General features: G+C 34.5%; 1 protein-coding gene across 1 annotated transcript in view; it reads right to left on the bottom strand.

The window, feature by feature from the left end:
- Positions 1–275: 275 nt before the first annotated feature.
- Positions 276–18,032, bottom strand: part of NEDD1 (NEDD1 gamma-tubulin ring complex targeting factor) — a 41,388-nt gene continuing 23,631 nt past the window's right edge. The window contains exons 7-15 of the mRNA XM_070946706.1: positions 17,006–17,207; positions 16,475–16,664; positions 14,780–14,911; positions 14,351–14,398; positions 13,963–14,186; positions 8,986–9,133; positions 8,380–8,536; positions 3,220–3,286; positions 276–2,469 (exon numbers count right to left, since the gene is read on the bottom strand). Of these exons, the coding sequence (XP_070802807.1) occupies positions 2,365–2,469; positions 3,220–3,286; positions 8,380–8,536; positions 8,986–9,133; positions 13,963–14,186; positions 14,351–14,398; positions 14,780–14,911; positions 16,475–16,664; positions 17,006–17,207 (1,273 nt within the window). The 3' untranslated portion in view covers positions 276–2,364. The remainder of the gene's footprint in view (positions 2,470–3,219; positions 3,287–8,379; positions 8,537–8,985; positions 9,134–13,962; positions 14,187–14,350; positions 14,399–14,779; positions 14,912–16,474; positions 16,665–17,005; positions 17,208–18,032) is intronic.

Raw genomic sequence — 18,032 nt, 5'->3', positions numbered from 1 at the left:
AGCCAACATTCCCATCAATGTACCTTATATATTGCTTGTCACCATGTCTTATTTTTAAAATCCTGGCTATTTTCCATGTGTTCAAAGGCAGTATTCTAGCACAGATCTTTCATAACAATACTTAGCTGAAGATTTTCTTTTACTTTGTGACAGTATGATTTTTAAATATACATTAAATTTCAACATTTCTTCTGCATAGAATTTTGCATAGAATTTTGGATAGAATCTTGGAAGCACTTCTGTATAGGGCAGGTTTACAAAAGAAACTAATACAGTTGCAGTTTTCTATAAATGATTTTAAGAGGTCAAGTGAAAGACAAGCACCTTCCATGCCAGATTACTGGGAACAGAAAACAGTCAGATCTTTAAGTCAAATATACAAAAAGTACTGAATAGGTTATATTCTGAATGAAAGCATTTCATAGTTTTACATTTTTAAACACTCTGAACAATTTCATGATTTTGACTCTGCAGACTATAAAAGAAAGTAACATGTCATATAAATTCTGCTATGTCTAATAAGAGACCTGAAATTATCAAATGCTTTAGATAGTGGGAAAATATATAAGACAGACAAGCACAAGGTTTTGACACATTTTCCAAGTATTTTATATCTTCTGCCAAAATAATATGCCTTACCTGCATAAGAAACTAAAACTGATTCATGTCCTTAAACACACTGCCTTTCAGAGTAATTCCCATAGATTCATTGTCAATTTCAGGGTTAAAATAATCATTTACTGCAAGTCCCCTATGAAAAGTATATAGAACTGCTGCATATTATTCATTTCTGAATACTGTAATTCTTTTGATTTGTGGTGAGAATAGGAAAACAAAGGGCTTTAATGGAGCCATTTATATTAAATGCAGGACATACGCAATTCTGAAAATCAGAACTTTCCTTCCTAAAATCAGTTTACTATACTTATAGCTATGTTAGCTTGTTACCAACTAAGTGGCACCTGGAAAAGCAAATTCAAGTTGCATTATTCATGTTATTAAAATATTGAAATATCTTTACATTTTGTGGAATTTAGTGTAGTACCTGACAATATGACACAATCTTTTTAAAATGTAATCCAAATTCCTTGTTGATGGATAAAATCCCATTACTATAGCATCCTGAAGCAGACCAATTGGATTTACAAAGCTGCAATAAGTAAAGAGCTTTCAAAGGCAGCCTGTTTTTATTCTGGAATGGACTGTATCACCATGTACACATTCCTCATGGATAATTAACCATTTTTTTGTATTTTACTGGTGTGAAAAAAAGTTGAATACTTTTTTCTCTCTTCACTATTATCCGACACCTTTCCTTCCCCTTTCTTTTCCTTCCCCATTTCTCTACCAACTTTATTTTCATTTGTATTTTATATTATGATAATCTCAATAAAATTTATATTAAAATGGATAAACTAACCATTTTACTGAATTGTATCAACTTGGTACAAGTTTTTAAAAATATACCAACTAGACTATCAGAAAACATTTTCTTCATTTACATCAGAGGCACATGTTTCTATCATGGGAATTGTGTACTTTTAAAAAATAATTGGTGACAGGAAGATCCAGGACATATTTTTAATCCATTGGGTAGCTGAATAGTTTAGTTTTTTGTTTTGCAGATTAAATTACATTAAGCTCATTCAATTGTACAACTTTAATAACAAAAATCTAACAAACACCAAAGTCAAACTGAAATAACCGAGTTTGACTATGGCTACACTAGAAATCAATAAAACTATGCTGAAAGAACAGATTGAGGAATTGCTGATTTTAGTATAGTAATACTATTGGGTCAAGTATGTTTAGACAAGACTACACATATTGTTTATTCAAACTGTATTTTGAAATTATATAGAAAAGCTGAGGATATTTTGTTTACAATTGAGTTACATATTAGAGTTGTATTCTACACTTACAAAGTAACCATCGTAAGAAAGATACGGGCTTTTAAAGAGCACATACAATATAAAAATCAAGAGTCAGGCACTTGCATTTTTTTCAGTCAAAAAGGAGAGTTCTATCAACACCACACAAGGCAAAGAAGGTTGATGAATTGTTATACAAAATACATTTCCTATTTAGTTCCCTTTTTTATAAAGGCACTTTATATACAGAAAGGGAATTGGTTAATATTCCTGTTAGCCTCAAATTTCATCTGACTTCTTTACCATAGAAACACTTTGATACACATGTAAGTGCATTTTCTGTATTAAGTCAGTATCTATTGCTTTTCTACAATTAAAAATATTTGGTACTGAAAGAAATATTGAATTTCAGAAATTATCAGATGACATCATGATGTCTTAGCCATTTGGAACAAAAATATCAAATTATTTTCTTCACATGAATAGGAATCTGTCAGAAGTGAGTTTGAAGTCTTTTATTTTCTTCACGCAATCTTTCAATTTCAGCTACTAAACTGTCATTTATAGAATATCTTTCAAGTAAGGCATGCATTTCATTCTAGAGGAAAGAAAAGAAAATCAATATGTAATAGGAGAATTAATATTAAATTACTGTTAAATATGAAATTTTAACAACATTTAAAAAGTACCTTAGATTTTTTTTACAGAAAGGTAGACTTTGTTGTCACAAGCAACCAAAAACAACCAAAATAGAGTAATGTCACATTCTTTACTTTTTAAGTAAACCACTAATCTGGAAATGACCATTCCTAAACCTGACAATCTTGGACCATTTTTGTTCTGACTCCACCTTCCCCTTTAGGTTGCTGAAAAGTGGCTTTCCTAATGTTTGGCTACACATCCATTATGACTAACAGTAAAGGATTACAGAATTGCATTTTTTTTATTTATTTATTTATTTATTTATTTATTTATTTATTTATTTATTTATTTATTTATTTATTATTATTATTATTATTATTATTATTATTATTATTATTATTTATTTATTTATTTATTTATTTATTTATTATTTAAATTTGTATACCGCCCTTCTCCCGAAGGACTCAGGGCGGTGCACAGCCAAATTAAAATACATACAATACAAAATTTAAAATAATTTAAAACAGAATTAAATCCAATTGGCTTCCCGAAATATTTAAAAACCCATTACCCTTAAAAAACCCTTTAAAAATTTTAAAACCTCTGGATTGCCTGCCCCAGAGTTAGAATAATAAAGTATTAAGTACTACAATGAAAGGGAAGTTTGTCAACATATATGTACAACTCTTTATATTTGTATACATACCAACTGAACATGAAACTGTTTGATCATTTCTACTTGCAAATTTACAATGTCACGATGACAAGCTTCCCTGAGGAGAGAAAAACACCAATTCATGTTACGTCTAGTCATTTTTTTCTCCAATTCAGAGATTTACTACTACACAGGTAATTTCAAAATGATAAACTATCATCCCACTAGATCCCCTCACTTCAATGTTAATGTATCTCTTTGATGGAACCTACTAGAAATAAAAGGCTATTAGGAAAGAGACTGTTCCTCTTCATCTTACTGCATTTCCAGTGTCAAGTACCCAATATGACAGCTAATGCATCAGGCTTCTAAATTACTCTGGTAAATGAAATACAGAGAAAAACATCTGTTTATTTTAATAAACAGAAGTGTGCAAAACTCTCCTGTTGGAAAACTCTTCTGTAGGAAATTCTGCAAAATATGTATAATTCTACAAATACTTCTACAAAATACAATAGGACAAAGATAATTTGTGACATAATATGACAAATAAGAAATTGTATGTTTTGTTGCAGGCACAAGCTACGCACCAGTTTGTGTGCATGAGCATGGATATGTGTGTGCATATGAACAATAGAGTTAGCTGAATCCTAAATTGGAAACTGAGGAAATTGACTATTTTGTTTCTTTCTTCTTAGGAAACATATTGTAGTGTTTGCACTGCTTCAGTGTCTCAGACTGTTTCTCTCTCCCCACATACCGTTTTATATCCGCAAGTATTAAGTAATCCCTTAAATTAGAAGTCTTCTCATAGATTCAAAAGTGTGTAACTTGCCTATAGTACGTGGGATACTCAGTACCAGTACCTATGTATTAAAAGAGTCTATTTGCATTTATCTTGAAAAATACTGGATACAGAAGCCTTGGCAAAAATTTAGATTTATTTAAATTTATTTAATAAATTTATTTTCAAACACTTGGTAAAATAATTACACTGTCTTAAAATATCTGCTATATTTTAGATATGAATTGAAATAAGTACAAATAGAAAAAAATTCTTTTAATTCTCAATAGTTTTCCACAGGGTTACTTCTTCTAATAAATAAAAATAGTTCTTTTCCAAATTTTTGTTGCATTGGTTACAGTGTCCACTTGTTTGCACTGCGCTTGCCTAGTTATTATACAGTAAAGCCATCATTGAATGCATTACCTGACAAGAGATTCTTCAGTCAAGATTGTTACAGAACATAACACTTTTCTATGGCCGACAGAAAGAGATTATCACTTAGTTGCCTGCTAAACCTAAGGGTGAGTTAATCTAGCTCCTTCACCACTATATACTAGCTGTTGTGGCCCATCAGTGGCCTGTGCAATTAGTAGCTGATTCCGACAGGGAGGAGGCTGGTGTGGTGCTGCGCCAGGAGCCTGTGCAGCTGGCACTCGAGTCAGACAATGAGGAGGCTGGAGAAGATGTGGTGCCAGAGGCGGGGATTCAGCCAGGGCCTTCAGAACCTCCAGAAGCTCCCATAAGTGAAGAGGAAGAAGAGGAGGAGCCTCTTCTCGATGCGCGGTGCGCAGAGCTGCCAAAAGGCAGGAGTGGCTCCTCAGGAGGAGGTCTCCTCAAGAGTAAGGCTTGGGCTAATTGGCCACTCCCTTAGCCTATTTAAGGAAGGACGACGACTGAGGCAATTTGGAGGGAACAACTTCTTTCACTCTCCTTCGCATCTTGATCTTAGTTCTCTGCAAATTGTTTCTGGGCTTTCTGCCAACCATAGTAAGATTACGATTATTTATTCTTTGGATTCTTGTAGGCTGTTAAGAAAGTTAATTAACAGCCTTTGTTTGAAAAAGACTGATTTAATTTAGTAAACTAAAGTTTGTACAGACTTTGTGTGTGCTGCATTCTTTGGGGTCCGTAGCTGGGGCAGAACACTAGCATTCTAGAATAGAATAGAATAGAATAGAATAATAGAATAGAATGGAATGGAATAGAATAGAATATAGAATAGAATAGAATAGAATAGAATAGAATAGAATAGAATAGAATAGAATAGAATAGAATAGAATAGAATAGAATAGAATAGAATAGAATAGAATAGAATAGAATAGAATAGAATAGAATAGAATAGAATAGAATAGAATTCTTTATTGGCCAGGTGTGATTGGACACACAAGGAATTTGTCTTGGTACATATGCTCTCAGTGTACATAAAAGAAAAGATACATTTGTCAAGAATCATAAGGTACAACACTTAATGATAGTCATAGGGTACAAATAAGCAATCAAATCATGTTAGGAAACAGTCAATATAAATTGTAAGGATACCAGCAACAAGGTTACAGTCATACAGTCATAAGTGGGAGGAGATGGGTGATAGGAATGAAGAGAAGATTAATAGTAATGCAGACTTAGTAAATAGCTTGACAGTATTGAGGGAATTATTTGTTTAGCAGAGTGATGGCGTTCGGGAAAAAACTGTTCTTGTGTCTAGTTGTTCTGGTGTGCAGTGCTCTATAGCGTCATTTTGAGGATAGGAGTTGAAACAGTTTATGTCCAGGATGTGAGGGGTCTGTAATTACTTTCACAGCCCTCTTTTTGACTCGTGCAGTATACAGATCCTCAAGGGAAGACAGGTTGGTAGTAATTGTTTTTTCTGCAGTTCTAATTATTTCTGAAGTCTGTGTCTGTCTTGTTGGGTTGCAGAACCAAACCAGACAGTTATAGAGATGCAGATGACAGACTCAATAATTCCTCTGTAGAACAGCAGCTCCATGGACAGTTTTGAGCTTTCTGAGTTGGCACAGAAAGAACATTCTTTGTTGTGCTTTTTTGATGACGTTTTTGATGTTAGGTGTCCATTTTAGGTCTTATGATATGATAGAACCTAGAAACTTGAAGGTCTCTACTGTTGATACTATGTTGTCTACTATTGTAAGAGGTGATAGTATAGGAGGGTTTCTCCTAAAGTCCACCACCATTTCTACAGTTTTGAGTGTTTTCATTCCAGATTGTTCTGGTAGCACCACGAGGCTAGTTGTTCAACCTCCTGTATGCGGATTCATCATTGTCTCGAATGAGACCAATCACTGTTGGGTCATCTACAAACTTCAGTAGTTTAACAGATGGATCATTTGAGATGCAGTCATTGGTATATAGAGAAAAGTGGAGAAAGCATACAGCCTTGAGGGGCCCCTGTACTAATTGTACAGGTGTGATCGTACAGGTCTGATGTGATTCTGCCTAGCTTCACCTGCTGCTTCCTGTCTGTTAGGAAGCTTATTATACACTTACAAGTGTGTTCAGGTACCACTAGATAGTTTAGCTTAGTTAGAAGAATGTCTGGAATGATGGTGTTGAATGCTGAAGTAAAGTTTACAAAGAGGACCCTTGCGTAGGTCTTTGGAGATTCAAGATGTTCTAGGATGTAGTGCAGAGCCATATTAACAGCATCATCTGTTGATCTATTTGTTCAGTATGAAAACTGCAGAGGGTCTAACAGCGGATCCGTGATGGTTTTCAAGTGGGACAACACTAGCCTTTCAAAAGTTTTCATAACTACAGATATTAGAGCAATTGGTCTGCAGTCATTCAGTTCCTTCATGGGAACTGAATGGGCTTCTTCGGCACTGGGTTGATAGTAGAGCGTTTGAAGCAAGAAGGAACATAGCACATCTCTAGCAATTTATTGAAGATACGGGTGAAGATGGGGGCCAATTGTTCAGCACAGACTTTTAAGCAAGAAGGAATTATCTTGTCTGGGCCTAGAGCTTTTCCTGGCTTTAGGTCTTGCACTTCCTTTTCTGTGATCACTAAGGTTGGGAATCCATTGGGATGGGGTCAGTTGTAAGAGGTTTGGCTGTTGTTGGTTAGTCTGAGATGGGATTAGTTGTAGGAGGCTTGGCTGTTGTTGGTGTGTCTGAGATGGGGTTGTGGAGATAGGTGGCTGTAGTTTCCTTTCAAACCTGCAGTAAAACATGTTCAGGTCAACTGCCAGTTGTTGATTTCCTTCAGCCTGGGAAGGAGGTTTGCTGTAACCAGTGATATTTTTAAGAGTTTTCCACACGTTTGCTGGTTCGTTTGTTGAGAACTGATTCTTTAGCTTTTCAGAGTAGCTTCTTTTTGCTACTCTGATCTCCCTTGTTAATACATTTCTGGCCTGATTGTACAGCATTTTATCACCTTTTCTGTAGGTTTTCTCTTTGGAACGACGTAGCTGCTTAAGTTTAGCTGTGAACCAAGGTTTGTTGTTACTGTATATTTGCAAGTTCCTGGTCGGTACACATAGGTCTTCACAGAAGCTGACATATGATGTTACAGTATCTGTGAGTTCATCTAAGTCTAGTATATTACTAGTATATTTTAGTATATTACATTATTAAAAATGAATAATAATAATAATAATAATAATAATAATAATAATAATGTATCAAATAAATGAAAAAATATTTTATGCATCCAGTTTCTACAAGCAACTTTCAGGTGAAGCAATGTTCAATAGGAGTTGGTTGTATTTTGATATGTCAATATTTATTTTTGTTATCTTGGCAAGCTTTTAGAAAATTGTGGATCCAGGTAAAGGAACATAATGATTAAAGAAGCAAGTAATATACTATAGTTAAGGAATGTTAAGGAAGACCTGTGATTAAAGGAGCATCTGCAGTGCTTTAGATAAACAATGTGATATGAATCTGTTGAACTTTAACATTTATAGTATTTGTAGTAGTTTTCTGGAATTCTATGGATAAAGCATAGTAGACCCTGAGCAGATTCAATAGTATAAAATCTGAGCCAACACCCAGCCCACCAAATACTGCTCCACAACAGTTCTCCTGATCACTGGCAGTTTTCATCTTCTTCAGCACCTGAGGTATTTTCTGCTAAGTGAATTGGAAAGGAGATACCTACTGATGAAACAGCAGGGAATTTCATGTGTGACAGCCCATAACAGTTATATGAAGACAGGAAAAGATAACTAGAATTTGATATGAAAATGGCATTAGCAGTTGTTTCAAGACTGACCTATAACATTATTAAAACAGCCATTTCACATTTTAAAAAACCCGTTTCATTCTTGAATCAGGGCACACCAAATTCAGAACGGTTCAGTTTTGAAATATTTTATATACGACATCTATTAAGTGGTAAAACTCATGAAAAATAAATGTGTCAAAAAATATGGTAAAGTAACATATTAATCTAATTCTCTTTACCTGAAATCATCCAGAGTTTCTTGAATCATATTCTGAATGAAATGAATTTGTACTGATGATAAAGGTGCATTCAATCGGCTGTTTCCAATAGTATCTACTATTTTCTCAGATAGTGTACTAGCAACTCCAGAAGTAATATTGGAAGTTATCTTTGGACCTATGCAAAATAACCAAGAAGTGTGAGCATTTCAATTTTACAGGAATAAAAAAGGAAGCAGCCTGAAAACTAGCATATTGAAAAGACATCTATATCTACTCTTACCATGTTATTTCTCATCATCATCTATATTGCAAAGTAAGGAAGAGTTGTTAAGAATTCCTCACTCAGCATACAATTTTAGAGCAAACTTATGACCAAACTATTAAGGATAAAACCTTAAAAAATACCGATCAAAATCTAATACATACTAATGGAGACACTATCTGGAAAATTATGCTGTATTCACAGAGTTAGTTTAGATTGTGTCATATTACCTTTCAACTCAGCAATGTAAACAGTTAATGGTTTAAAGAAAAATTTTAAATTACTTTTGAAATACAATTGCATTTTTTAAAAATGTGGGCATTTCTTGAGCATTATATCACAAAAGAGAGAGTTACACATACTTGTTGAGGTAGTACCATTAATTGGTGATTCATATAAAAGTTGTGTCTGGATATTCTTAATAAGTCTTTCTCTGGAATCAGGACTCTTGATTAAATTTGCAACAGGTGGAGTATTCAGAGTTGAAGGATCAGAGTTCGAGGAGTTCAACTATAGCGGGGGACAGAAAAAACATCTTTTAATATCCCATGACAATGTACAAAGAGGATAGGAGAGATCTATTAAAGTACAATAAGTGGTTATTTTTGCTACCAGCATTAATGTTGCAAGGTAACAATTTCTCTCTTATTTGAATGCTATTTATCACATACTAGGATCCTAATCCTAGAGATCCAAATTACTGGCAGCTCTTCTTTCCTCAAATGCAAAAAGTACATATGATCTGCTTATTAAAACTTCTAAGAAGGCGTACACAAGGCTTTTGGAGTTTTATCTACTTATTTTTAAGAATCCATATCTGTTCTTAGCTTGTCCATGCAATATCAGGGTTTGTATAAAAATGTGACTAAATAGCACAGTTAAAAACAGAGTTAAAAAGAGACAGATCTATAGCATCTATCTATTTTAACTGTGCTTTTTAGTCCCATTTTTATATTATTTTATGATGTTGTTTGTAAATTGCCCAGATTCACTTAGGTGAGATGGGTAGGATACAAATTTGATAAATGAATAAATAGGAAGGTGAAAACAAGTAAGGATAGAGACACAGACTTACAAAGCACTCATCCATTTTTATCACTTGATAAACCACTGTACTGATAAACTGTCATACTGGAACAAAGTGTCAAACTGTCAAGCAAGCAAGTACCATAATTCTGGCATGTTGGAATCATTCAAGAAAGCAAGGCCCAACCTATGGGCAGCCTTCATCATTCCTTTGCTTCTAGGACCCAATCATCATCATCATCATCATCATCATCATCATCATCATCATCATCATCATCTGGACTAGGGAAGAAAACACCTCTATTATGAAAGCTTACTATCTGTCTGAGCCAGCAAAACGTGGATTTCAAAAACGAATGTATCAGATTTGGAAGATGAACCATACGGACTGTGACACCAGTGAACAAAGGCTAATGGACCAATGATGTGTAATCCTAAACCACAAATTTTTCATTACAGAAGAATTAATAGCAATAGAAGAGAAAGCAATTAATGGTCTGAGTACATCAACAAAGAAGAGTAACATCAAGAATGATTTGCAGACTCAAAAGGAAATTGAGGAAGAAAGGGAGGAAGAGGATACTGAAATGGATGAAGATAAAGAACAAGGAAGCACTAAAGAACAAACACCAACAGATAGTGCTCAATTAGCTGGAAAAATAAAGCATCAAATGGAAGATGCTGAAAGAACATGTTTGCCAAAGCTGAACCAAGTGAACCAGAAAGAATTGAGAAATGTACTAAAAAAGGTCAATGAGGCTGTGCAAACTATTCGAACCACTACATTAGCCAAAACAAACCAACTGATGTATGCAGCAACCGTCATAACCACCAAAGAACTGGGGTTGAAAATACAAAAGAACCAAAGAGGCAAGAAGGGGAAGCCTAAGTGGAAAATTCGGTTAGAATTGAAGATCAAAAAAGTATGTGGAGATTTGAGCAACTTGAAGAACCTAAGGCAAGGTCAGCTAAAGAACAAGCAGGTCAAAAGCAGCCTGGAAGCAAGATACGATCTGAGGAATAAGAAGATTGCGGTAGTAATTGAAGAGCTGAAGCAGAGGGTTGTTGCCATCGCTGAAAAGATTAAAAGGTATGAAAACCGAGTAACTCACTTCAAGGAAAACTCACAGTTCAGAGCAAATCAGCACCAGTTTTATAAGAGCTTAGAAAATGGGGGCGGAGTAACAACAAATGAAAAGCCTGATAAAGAGAAAGCTCTGAAATTCTGGAAGAATTTGTGGGGAAAAAACAAGAAGCACAACAGAAATGCAAAATGGATCAAACAGGTTGAGGACTCTATTAAAGTGCATAAAATGGAATTTAATTTTTAATTTAATTTTATTGAATTTCTATACCGCCCTACTCCCGAAGGACTCAGGGCGGTGCACAGCCATAAAATAAAACACCTAGATATACAAAATTTAAAATCGAATAAAATGAATTAAATAAATTTGGCTGAATTAATACCCATAATTTAAAATACCCATATTTTAAAATAAATTAAAAATTTAAAATTTACACTTAGAAGGGAGAAGATTTAGGCGAGGCCAGCTTGATGAAATAAAAGCGTCTTCAGCTCGCGGCGGAAGGTGCGCAGATCCGGAATCCTCCGTATCCCTGGGGGGAGCTCATTCCAGATCGTCGGTGCCCCCACAGAGAAGGCTCTCCCCCTAGGGGCCGACAGCCGACATTGTTTGGCCGACGGCACCTGGAGGAGCCCCTCTCTGTGGGAGCGTACTGGTCGGTGGGAGGCTGTTAATGGTAGTAGGCGGTCCCGTAAGTAACGTGAAAATAACAAAAGCAATGGTGCAAAGACAGTCAAGAAAAGTGAAGAACTGGAGTACACCTGGACCGGATAAGCTGCATGGCTTCTGGTTAAAGGCACTTACAAGTGTGCACAAAAGATTGGCAACCCAGATGAATCAGATCCTAAAAACACCTGAAAATGATAAATGGATGACAACTGGAAGGACATTTTTGATCCAAAAAGATAAAGAAAAAGGAAAGGACCCTGGAAACTATAGGCCAATCACCTGTTTGCTAACAACATACAAGCTTCTTACTGGTATCATTGCAAACCAAATCTATGGATACCTGGAAAGAAATAATTTGCTTCCTGTAAAACAGAAAGGATATTGCAAAAAGTCAAGAGGAACAAAGGATCAATTGCTGATTGACAAACTAATTCTAAAGAACTCAAAGAAAAGACGAACCAACCTGTTCATGGCTTGGATAGACTATAAGAAAGCGTTTGATTCAGTTCCCCATAGCTGGATCAAGAAATGCCTGGAAATCTTAGGCATCAGCAGCAACATACAAAAATTCATGGAATCTTCAATGAACCTCTGGAAAACGAAAATTATGGCTAATGAAGAAGAACTGGGTGAAGCTGAAATTAAACAAGGCATTTTCCAGGGCGATTCCCTTTCACCCCTACTTTTTATACTCTCAATGCTACCACTGGCAATCATTTTGAAGAAGATGAACTGTGGATACGAACTTGCAAAGAAAGGACTGAAAATCTCGCACTTGATGTACATGGATGATTTGAAGCTGTTTGGTAAAACAAAAGCTGAACTGAATTTATTAATTGAAAACACAAAAGAATTCAGCCAAGACATCAATATGCAGTTTGGAATTGACAAATGTGCAACAATAGCAACCAAAGCAGGCAAGATCATAGAAGAGGATGGAATAGAACTAGAGAATGAAGAAATGATAAAGGCAGTATAATCAGAAGAAGGCTACAAGTACTTGGGGATTTTAGAAGCTTCTGACTTAATGCATAATAAAGTCAAGGAATTAACTTCAGCAAAGTACATTCGGCGAATTCGTAAGATATTAATGTCCAAATTGAGTGGAGGAAACATCATAAAAGCCATAAATACCTGGGCTATACCTGTAATTAGATACTCTGCAGGAATAATTGACTGGACCCAGATGGAGTTAGACAATTTGGACAGAAAAACAAGGAAGTTTATGACAATGAATCATGCCTTGCACCCTAAAAGTGATGTTGACCGATTATATTTACCAAGAGCAGAGGGTGGTCGAGGACTCCTACAAGTAAAGCAGACTGTGGAAGAAGAAAAACGCAGCTTGAATGATTACATCCAGAAAAATGAAGAACCAATGATTAAGGAAGTAAATAAAGGAGGCCTTTTAAAGACAACTAAAACAAAAGCAGAATATAAGAAGTAATTGAGCAGCGAGCTGAAAATTGGAAAAGCAAAGCTCTGCATGGCCAATACTTGAAAAGTATTGAAGGCAAAGCCGACCAGAAACTAACTTGGAACTGGTTAAGATCAGGAGTACTGAAAAAAGAAACAGAAAGCTTTATTTTGGCAGCTCAAGAACAAGCCCTAGCCACAAACTGCATGAAGGCAAAAATTCAACATGTTACCACCAACAGCAAATGCTGCCTCTGCAATGAGAAAGATGAGACAGTCGACCACCTGATTAGTGGGTGCAGCAAAATTTCACAAACTGACTACCTACAACGCCATGACCGTGTTGCTAAGATCATTCACTGGAAATTGTGCCAGAAGTTTGGATTTGAGTACAGCAAAAACCACTGGGAACATCAGGTTGAGAAAGTTTTAGAGAATGAGAAACTCAAGATCTTGTGGGACTTTAGGATTCAAACTGACAGGCACTTGGTCCACAACACACCTGACATAACAATAGTTGAAAAGAAAATAGTATGGTTCATTGACATTGCAACACCTGGTGATGCACGGATTGAAGATAAGCAGCAAGAAAAAATCACAAAGTACCGGGACTTGCAAATTGAAGTTGAGCGACTGTGGAAAAAGAAATCGTGTGTTGTCCCGATTGTAATTGGGGCCCTTGGAGCAATACCCAAAGGGCTACCCCACTATTTAGAAATTCTAAATTTACCAGACTTGAACATTTTGACTCTACAAAAAACCACCCTACTTGGAACAGCTTACACCCTCCGACAATACCTTAACAGTTCCTAGGTCCTTGGTTAGGACTCAAGCTGCTGAGCTATTAACCAGCCTCAAAGGCTGTGAATCTCACCAAAGATTAACAACAACAACAACAACAACAACAACAACAACAACAACAACAGCTGATAGTTCCAAAACAAACAGGAAGAAAAAGATATGCATAAAGCCACAGTGTTCCTGATCTATCTTGTTACAAAACTGATGTAGATGTAATACGATCCAATCTTAAAGATCATTCCTGTAAGATTGTATGATGGAAGATGTAACAGCTTTTATGTTTTATGCAAAGGGGGAAATGTTGAAAGCAAAATAAAAGGCAAAACCGCAATCATACAATACCTGTTTGATATGCTCACTGGATTCTTGTTTTCCATGATTTGTTTTTTTAGCATCAATATCTGGATGCTCATCTTCCTCTTTAATGGGAGATCCAACAAATATATTAAATGGACTTGAATGAACAATATGTGGATTTGATCCTGCTGGATTTTTTCTTATAGGTAAAGCGGTATTAAACTGAGACAGAAAATCCATGCTTAAAAGATAAGACTGAAAATCCAAACCTATAATGCAAAACGAAAGATCATATATTTGCATTGCTTAATTAAAAACTTTCTTGATACATAGTCAAGTCTTTTGAAATAGTATTTTAGTTACTTCTAGATTTCTGCTATAATACTGCTACTATCATTAATATAACAGAAAGTTTGTTATAAAAACTGCTTACCATCATTTTTTCCTGGAACATCTTCATTTGCTTTACAAGCCACAATATCTAGAACAGATAAATAGATATTGACAATGCAAGAAGAAAAAAACCAATAGTCCACTTTTAACCTAATTTTACAGAGAAATTCTGTTTTCTAAATTATGAGCTATTCCACAAATTTGTATCATTTACAAATGTAATAAACATTCGCTCCATCTCTTCATCCAAATCATTGATAAAAACTATTGAACAAAAAAGGATCCATTTAGGATCTCCTTCCAATTTGATGAGAAATAACTGATGAGCATTCTTCAATTCAACCTTGGATCCACCTAATATATATGGCTACAGAATTCTAACCATAAGAGCCAATAGGAGCAAGAGTTCTAATGCAATAAACAGAGTTCTTACCAATAAACGTACAGTTTAATTTCAGCATCAACATACCATCTCGAAGTGGAGAAAATAGGTCACCCAAACTATTTCTTCCCAAGTCTTCAAAATTAGTTGAATTAGAAGTATACCCATGATCCATCTCTTTGGAAGGAATCACATCCAAATTGCTGCTCTGGGTCAAATCTATAAAGGGAAAACATTTTTTTTAAAATAAAAACATGCTTTAAGAATAAACTAAACTCTCATTCATGCACGCAACTTCTGTTTTCATAAGCAATATAATTTGGTATATTGAAGAGTCATAGCAATAATGAAACAAGTTCAGCAGATTTCAGATAAGGGGTTTAGAGATTTATAATAAGAAGCTGACCTTTAAAAAGATGGAATGCTGCCAAAATATAATCTGTAACATGTTCCACACAATCAATAGGGCTTATTATTGAGAATAATTAATATAATTAATATTGAGTTGCAAGCAACAGCCATAACCATTACCAACCATTACCAACCATACCTGTTAATAACTTTAATTGTGTGGACAATGAATACTAATAAATTTTGTGCCAAGACACCCACAACACTGGTAGAATGCTTGTTTCCCTTAGGCACTAATTAGCAATACAGGAAGGGTTGGCAGAAACATTTGCTGTCTGAATGAAGAATCACATCCCTCCCATTGTATGTGAACTTGTAGTTGAGTATTTCTTCAGCATAAGTGAAAGTATCTGCCAGGGCACCTTAAAGTTATACACTAGTTTATGGGTGCTAGTTTATGGGTGCAAAATGACTATCTCATTTTGTCTACTGGTAACACTGTCCTTGAATATAGGACAGAACTGTTTTTCTGTAAATAAGTATTTCTCAAAATCTCTTCCAAATCTTAAAAAAGGCATTATGCTGCCATCTAAATATATTTATTATATCTGTAATTGGAATTTTCTGGACAGACTGCAAAGTTATTCAAAACAAGAAAAATAATGAATACTACAGAATACATTTAACATACAAAAAATCATTATCCAAGCATTTGATATTTTAAAAATTGCCTAGTAGGAGATACCATAAGCATCCACAAGCCTACAACTTTTTCTTTCTAGCTGTTGTGTAGAATGGCACACTGAAAAGAATTTCTAAAATTGACCAGTGTCAATCAGAATTTTGTTATATTGTTTTTTGCTAATTCTATATACACTATCTTTAAAAAGAAAGATATCGGTGAAAGTACCATGTTTCCCTGAAAATAAGACCCTGTCTTGTATTTTTTTGAACCCTGAAATAAGCACTTGGCCTTATTGCCATGCGCTCAAAAGCCCGATTGCATTTATTATCAGGGGATGTCTTATTTTGGGGAAAACAGGGTATTTTAAATCAAAATACGAAAAAAAATTGTCCGAATTCAACAGCAATGCCACATTGTGCATCTGTTTTAAGCATATGCAATTTGGGTGAAAATAGTTTCATTTTTTTTAAATGTGTGTGTTGTTTATTCTGTTTTCCCTGACCCCAAGATGATAATTTTTTACCACAGCCCAGCTGTGATTGAGTTAAGAAACTTTTTTGGTGGAAAAAAAAATCACAGCCATTGCTAGAGTCATTGCTAGAACTTTGTACAACAAAAACAATATTTCAGTGGGGTTACAGAAATGTTAAAACAAAACAATGAAATAAGAACTTATATTTATTCTTTGGCACTATTTTCATTACCAGATTTTTTTCTCAACAGCTTTCAAATTCTTTTTTTTTTACCTGATTTATCTGGAAGAGCATCACTTCCTTTAACTTCATTACTTGGCATGGACTGTGGCAGGACAGTAGCAGGTACATTAGATGTAAGACTTTTTAAAATACCAACATTCTGAACTCCTCCAGTATTGTTTGTCAATTTGACATCAGGTTTTTTGCAAGTTTGCTTACTTGAACTTGTTTTATGACTAGACTAAAAATAAAAATAAGTATGTCAGAAATAGTCCAAATAAAAAAACTTATCTACAACAAGGACTAGAATGCTAGCATCAACTATCCTGACATTTTTAATTCTTGTAAAAATAAAGCATTCAAACAAATTATTTTCAGACTAAAAGACAAAGCAAGTATAATTGAAAATGTCAGCCATTTTGTAGACATAAAAACTGTACAGTTTGAATACAATTAAAATATAAACACATTTCAAAGCTTAATAAATGTGCATGATTTCTTTATTGATTTACTATAAATGGAAAATATTTAGTTTTATTTTTTTAATTAACATTTCATCAATATATGCTCAAGATGTTTTACCTTTGAAAAACTGTTACAATTCTGCAGTGTTATGCATTTCACAGACGTTTTGTGAGCACTGACTGATTTCACAGGTGCTGTCAGCTTTCTTAAATCATAATGGTATATTTTTCCACGAGAAGAGCCAATAGTGAGTGAAGTTCCTTCAGGCATGAATTCTACTGCAGTTAGAGGAGTTTCTGCTACTAAAGTTCTCAATTGTCTTTATATGTGAAATAAAGATATTGAACACAAAAGGGGAAAAAACCCATAAGAATGTTACATACAATTTTCTAAATAAAAGCTTTTATCTTATTGAATTCTCTGTTGGGTTTGATCTGGTTACATCTGTACATCTGACCCAAGATTATTCAGTGGGCTTCATGGCCAAAATAAGATCTGAGATACACGTTTTCCCGATAAATGATTATGCCTACCAATATGCCCATTCATCCTATGTTTAAATTTATACATAAAGTTAATACACAAAGGTCATCTTTTTTCTACTGGAAACATATCCCTAAATAAAGTTAACGCACAAAGCTCATCATTCTTCTAGTGGAAACATATCCTTAAATACTGCTGGTCATGATACCTTCTCAATTTTGACAAAAATTCAAGTATGTGGCATGGCAAATTGAACTCTCAGAGTCAACATCCTATACCTTATTTTATGGTTTCTGTTTAGATTTTCTTCTCATACACTCCAACCATTATAGATTTATAATAAAAAACAGATTTAAGGTTTTAACTGTCTAAGACAGTAAAATAAATAATAAATTTCAGGGCATCAACTTTGGATTTTCTCCACTTTTCCCATTTGATTTAATCTATCTAATAATGAATTGCAGAGAACTCAAATTCAAGAAGATTTGACATATGAGTAATCATTTTCAGGTTTCATCATTATCAGGTTATCTTTACTGAAGCAAGCAACATTTTTATATATGAAAAACATTCTAAAAAACATTTTCAAATGTACCTTCCATTTACTATTGAAATTAAAATGAGTTTTGTTTCGTTTCGTTTCATTAGAGAGTTCATGATA

This window comes from Pituophis catenifer, unplaced genomic scaffold, assembly GCF_029215685.1.
Source record: "Pituophis catenifer annectens isolate HBS135680 unplaced genomic scaffold, rPitCat1.0.hap2 SCAF_7, whole genome shotgun sequence".
NCBI classification, from domain to species: Eukaryota; Metazoa; Chordata; class Lepidosauria; order Squamata; family Colubridae; genus Pituophis; species Pituophis catenifer.
This window is presented reverse-complemented; position numbering and strand designations above follow the sequence as displayed.